General features: G+C 35.6%; 1 protein-coding gene across 1 annotated transcript; it reads right to left on the reverse strand.

Moving 5' to 3' along the window:
• Positions 1 to 1,404, reverse strand: LOC144546881 (ethylene-responsive transcription factor CRF2-like). The gene is made up of 2 exons (XM_078295466.1): positions 885 to 1,404; positions 1 to 556 (listed from the first exon to the last, which is right to left on the reverse strand). The coding sequence occupies exons 1-2, from the start codon at positions 1,398 to 1,400 to the stop codon at positions 242 to 244; spliced, it is 831 nt and encodes a 276-aa protein (XP_078151592.1). The 5' UTR covers positions 1,401 to 1,404; the 3' UTR covers positions 1 to 241.
• Between the last annotated feature and the right edge of the window lie 4,290 nt (positions 1,405 to 5,694).

Here is a 5,694-nt window from a genome sequence, read left to right on the forward strand (position 1 = left end):
ATTTCACACAATGACAGTTAGTACTGAGTTCATTACACGGCCTAAATGTTCATAACTAAATAAAAATAATAAAAGAACTACATTTCACCAACAATTCAGCAAAATTACAATAAAACACAAAGCCGATTTGTATTTCTTTACTCTCTCTAAATATTAACTAATAACAAAAAATTACTTTCCATTCTACTAACAAGAAAATAATATAACTTTGTTAAATAATGTAAAACAACACATTCTACTTTCAAAACACAGCAGGGAGGGAATTTAGAGGAAACAAATCATGCAACTCCTCAAAATAATCATTGTCCTGCCAAGTGTCTGCTCCGGATACTAAATCCAAACCCCACGACCAATCAGAAGCTGCCACGTCAACCCCAGATGACTTTTCTAAGAGCAACCTTGGTTCAGAGAAATCAAGCTCCAAGAAATCATCATAAATTGGCATTTCAAGTTCCTGCAGGAGCTCTTGCGGCAACTCAATCCCCGTAGGTGAACTCGGCTTGATATCCTTTGTCGGTTCTATTTTTTCTTCAGATAGAGAGCATGAGGACTCGACCTGAAATCAATGTAGTATCAGTAAAGAGTTTCTACTGCTGATTTAAGGCTTGTATTACCATTGTAACATACTGAACTAGAAAAATTTAGTAACAAACATCTCCCCTTAAACAGCACTAATCACAGATTGACCTTAGTAATTGTTAATTTGGGACAAAATTAGCGCTTCAACATGGTCAAACATAAGGTAATGACAGCATAACGGCTCCTTTGACTGTAGTAACCCCACCAATAAGTTCAACCTTTTTTTAGTACCACTCCGAAATATACCAGTACCAAGTACCAACACATACTGGTACCAACAAAAATTAGTGAACACTGAACAATACCTTTCTGAGCACTGAAGTTGGAGAGGAGAAACCCAACTCCTTTGGCGACTCATCTCCTGACCCTGTCTCACACTCCATTGTCTGCACAGGCTCCGCCACAGAAGACCCGCTCGACCCCGCTGGAAAGTTAGTCTGTGCTGTGGGTCCCCTGAGCTGAATCGCTGCCGAGTCGTACACCAGAGCTGCCTCCTCAGCCGTGTTGAATGTACCAAGCCAAACCCTTACTCCCCTTAACGGGTCCCGTATTTCAGCAGCATACTTTCCCCACGGTCGCCGCCTCACTCCTCTGTACTTTGTACTGCCTACATGTTTTGTTTTACTCTTCATTTTCCGACTTGTAGCTTTTTTGGGCACTTTTGAAATGGCGGTGGTGGTCCGGTGCACGGAGTTGACTGGAAGGTGCCTCACCGCCCGACTGACGCGACGGTGACTGGAAGCGTCCTGTGATTCCGTGTCAGATGTGTCAGTAGCATCCGGGTCGCTCCAGATGATGCGCAAGGTGCGAGGTTTCGCCATTGGGAAGATCCGAGGCGGTGAGTTTACCGCCTCTGTGGGTTTTAATAAAAAGTGGGATGGCAGGAGGAGAATAATGGAAGCAGCTTTAATAGAAAGTGTGTGAGAAAATATGCAACAGTTAAAGTGGTTGCAGTAACTACACAACCTAGGAGAGAATCGGTCTTGAAATAGGGAGGGAGAGGAAAGAGGGGTTGTATTAATGGAAGCAATAAAGAGAGAAAACCAAGAGAATGAAACTAACGGTTTTGGGAATCAGAATACTGAATAATAAGCAGAGCTCTTGCTCTCTTGCAGATTGATTAAGGTGGAGCAATACGAATTTGTTTTTTCTATTTGTAGTTTTTCAAAGAGAAATGGAAGGTTTTGGTGGGGTTTTAGAGAGGTTCTATGGGGATTGGGAGTGACTGAGAGAGAGAAGTAGAGAGGAGAAGATAAAAAGGAAAGAGAGAGAGAGAGAGCGTGAAACGGTCGGTATTACTTTATACAAATTCACCCGACAGAGTAAATGGGAACCCACGCCCGATTAGTTATTAATATTTACTGCTCAGTGTCCAGTTGATCACGATCTGTTTTACCTCTCTGTCTCGCATTTACTAAACCAGCAGAGTCGATTCCCATTTCAAATATTATCAGATTTCTATAGTCTTTCGTAAAGCGGGTTCACCCCCAGAGAGCAGTAAGTAACAACATCAAATTGTACACCCTAGAGATTTAAATCGCTCGAGATGGCCAACTGTGTCTGATCCGCTCTGATCTCCGCACAGTAAACAGCATTGTACGCAGAGCACACCAATGGACAATAGTGAGAGGTCGAAAGGCGGGAACGCTCGCATTGGAATCGTCATTATTCCCTGCAGTTACCAACTAAATGGAGATATCCATTTTTAATACCACCGAATGACAAGGTTGCTGATATGAAGATGCGGAGATGTCCAGTTTGTAAATGGAGAGCGAGTTTGTGTGTAAAAGAAGAAGAAAAAGACTAGAGGTACAGAGTACGGAGTCTGAATCCGGGTTTTGGAGTTGGGGTTACACGGAGCCCAAAGATAGGTGCCGTGCCGTGGTTGGACGCTCCCGGATCGTATGCAATCACTAGCTTTTATCGTCTTTCGTGCAAAGGATATAATTATCAGAAGATTTATGTTATTATGTACTGTTGCCGCATTAAAACGTAATTATCATTCAAATTTATAGATAAACCAATTTCTCAGATGAGACATATGGAAGCCAACCACAATATATGTCGTGAACTACTTTATTAATATGTAGTTTATTAATTTTTGACTAAACAATTTCTTTTTTTTCACAAAAATGTAATTTGAGATTTTTAAGTACGCTATTATATCATTAAATAATTACAAGAGAATTTTAATAATATTTCAAAACTTCTTTGAACCGTACGTTGATGGTCAATATTTCTTATTCTTATGCATTTGTTAGGAAAAAAGTTGTCAGATTTTAAAACTGTTGATTATCTCCTGTGTATAAATAAGCATTTAAATTTCCATATTACAAATTTTTTAGTACATAGTATCTGATGTATCACAGACAATTAAGTCTAGCAAATTTTATTTATTAAGGAGATTTATATAAAATTTTAAATTCAAATAATATATTGTCAATAATTTGTAACACCAAATTAGATCGAGAAATTAGATCGAGGGGATGCTTGTATATGATAATTAATTAATTATCTTTCGAACTTGACAACATAGACATCTTGTTATATTAAAATGAGACTAAAGAATTATAAAAATATTTTCTTATTATATTTATTTTATATGTGCGACTTTTATAATTTCTGATAAATTATCAAGTCTTATCCGTAGAATGTTTAGAATTATCACTGTGTTACTGAAGTACAAACATAATATCTCCAGAAAAGGTTTTGAAATTCTTTAAAGTGCCTTATGTGCTAGTTAAGATCTTAACCCTAAACCCTAAACTTCTATCAAACAATGTGCATAAATTTAATATTAGTAAAACGGTACATGTTTTATATTTTTTCAATATTTTGCTAATAACAATGTCTTTAACTCTTGAAATTATCGAAGGTTCCAATTGTATCAAAATATATAAAAGCACAGACTTAAAATATTTTTAGATGCAACGTGATATTTTATTTCTTGTAAAATAATAATAAAGATTCCTGGATTAGACAATATTTTTAAAATCAGGATGATATTCATTTGTTGAGATTTGGTATTCGAACTTTATATAAGCCCCATGCTCATTTTATCACTTAAACTTATATTGTGATGATTAAATATTACAGAGAATTCTTTGAGCACACTAGAATAATTTAAAATAATTTTGGACTATCTAATTAAGGATATTATGTAAAAAATAATTATAATCAGTTATGTTATAACTAGTAATTCTACTAAGTTGAACTGAAATGGAATAATTACGATATAATATTAATTTTTTTTTAGATGTAAATTTTATTTGGAATGTATGCTACTTTTTCTTTTGTTAAATTAATACTCCTGCGTGTACTATTCACTCGGTGTCAGTGGAAGGTGCATAATATATATCTTTTTTCTAACTAGGGGTGCATGTTTGTATTATGACACAAATATACATAACTGGGTTCTTTTGCAAATCGAGATTGATATATTTACTGCACTGGCCAAAAAACCAATAGTTCCTTATACTTGCCAATGACCAGTGTTTGATAGATTTTATTACTTGGTTATAGGGAACAAACACTTGATAATATTTCTACTTTTCTTTATAAGACAATTGAATTCTATTTATGGATTCTCTTCTTTTGAAATTGACAGCTCATAGATTGCCTCAACTAGAGAATTTCAAGTGAGATAGACAACATCTTATAGTGAGTTACACTTCTTTAAACTAAAGAGTTTTATTTAGTGTTTAGTGTGTGAGAGGCCACACCATCTAATGCCACCATTAGATAAAAAATAAATATATTGGTCAATGAGAAGGCCTAACTGTTTATGTACTTTATATGCTATTTAAATTTAGAAAATTTTATTCTACAAATTTCATCATAAAGTTCCATCTCAGATATTTGTTGCGTGGCTATTGCATCTTATAACGATATGGTAATGGTTTGATCCGGAGCACAAGATGAATTTGTTTTTCCTTATTCAGATAATTCAATTAATTTTTCATGTCTAAAAAAAGAGATATAAGTTAGAAAAACAGTCAAGGACAAATGAACAAATGACGGACGATTTCTTTTCCTTGCCCAAGCGTTATAATCCAATTTAGATTCGTATTATACTGATATAAATTTATTTACTTGACATGAGCATGATTTTAAATAATTATGTCCAAACTCAGGAAATAGTTGATTCAAAATCTTTTCCATCATTTATTTTGGATGATGAGACGATTGACTTGTTGTATTGGTCGGCTTTTTAATATAATATTGACTCTTGGTATCCTTTCCTATACAAACGGTAACAGCGGATCTGATCTCTTCCTCGTGGACTGGAGTTCGGTCACGTGAGATAACTCGACCGGCCCTCAGTTAAACCGGGTCAAAAATATCCGGTCAAATCCTTGGGTTAAGAACCCTGTCAGAACGCTAGTGCCTGGATATTAAATTCTACGTGGACCAAGCATTTTCTATTAACCGTGAACCAGTCGGTATAAAAATCGATCTCCGGATCTCGGTTTTCATTCGAGTATTCGACCATCGGTTGGATTTAATACTTAATTTGAAGTCCATATGTATAGTGGAACACTCGGTGCACAACTTTTGAAAAGGCCGGGGTGAAGTGATGACGTGGCGAGGCATAAATGGGTATTTTGTACTTCAGGTATATCTCCCTGCACGGCTGCACGAGGTCGTGAAATAGAGTAAAAGGCGAAAGTAGGAGAATGTTAAGCAGATAAAGCGTTCTGGGTTGGGTTTTTTGAACAAAGACCCAGTATAACCCACGGTAAAAAGGATTCATGAGGTAACGGTCACTGACATAAAGGCTCCATTTGCTACAGTAAGCTTTTCATCTAATTTTCAACTTGTATATCTTCTTGAAAATTTGAATTGTAGGTTTTATTGGGTAATTATTAGTTTCTGAGTTCTGAATCTTCAATTAATTATTTTTGTCAACAAGCCTTTTAAATATTTTTTTAAGTTAAAACCATATGACATTTTGATCGAAATCTTGGGGGTACTGTTATATGAAGTTTGTTCATAAAAACGAAAAGAAGAATGCAATTATCTACATATGACACAAAGCTTCCAAAATCTGTACAACTCGCTTTCTTTTTTTGCATATACTGGCAGCACATGCTAGTAGTTTAGCAATATGTATAC

Source organism: Carex rostrata, chromosome 30 (assembly GCF_964058835.1).
Source record: "Carex rostrata chromosome 30, lpCarRost1.2, whole genome shotgun sequence".
In the NCBI taxonomy this organism is placed as follows: Eukaryota; Viridiplantae; Streptophyta; class Magnoliopsida; order Poales; family Cyperaceae; genus Carex; species Carex rostrata.

Bases quoted from the DNA above. Each gene is read 5' to 3' on its own strand.
- LOC144546881 (XM_078295466.1), bottom strand. From the start codon at position 1,400: ATGGCGAAACCTCGCACCTTGCGCATCATCTGGAGCGACCCGGATGCT. The intron at 557-884 runs GTATTGTTCAGT...CATTGATTTCAG, and splicing joins CAACTTCAGTGCTCAGAAAG to GTCGAGTCCTCATGCTCTCT.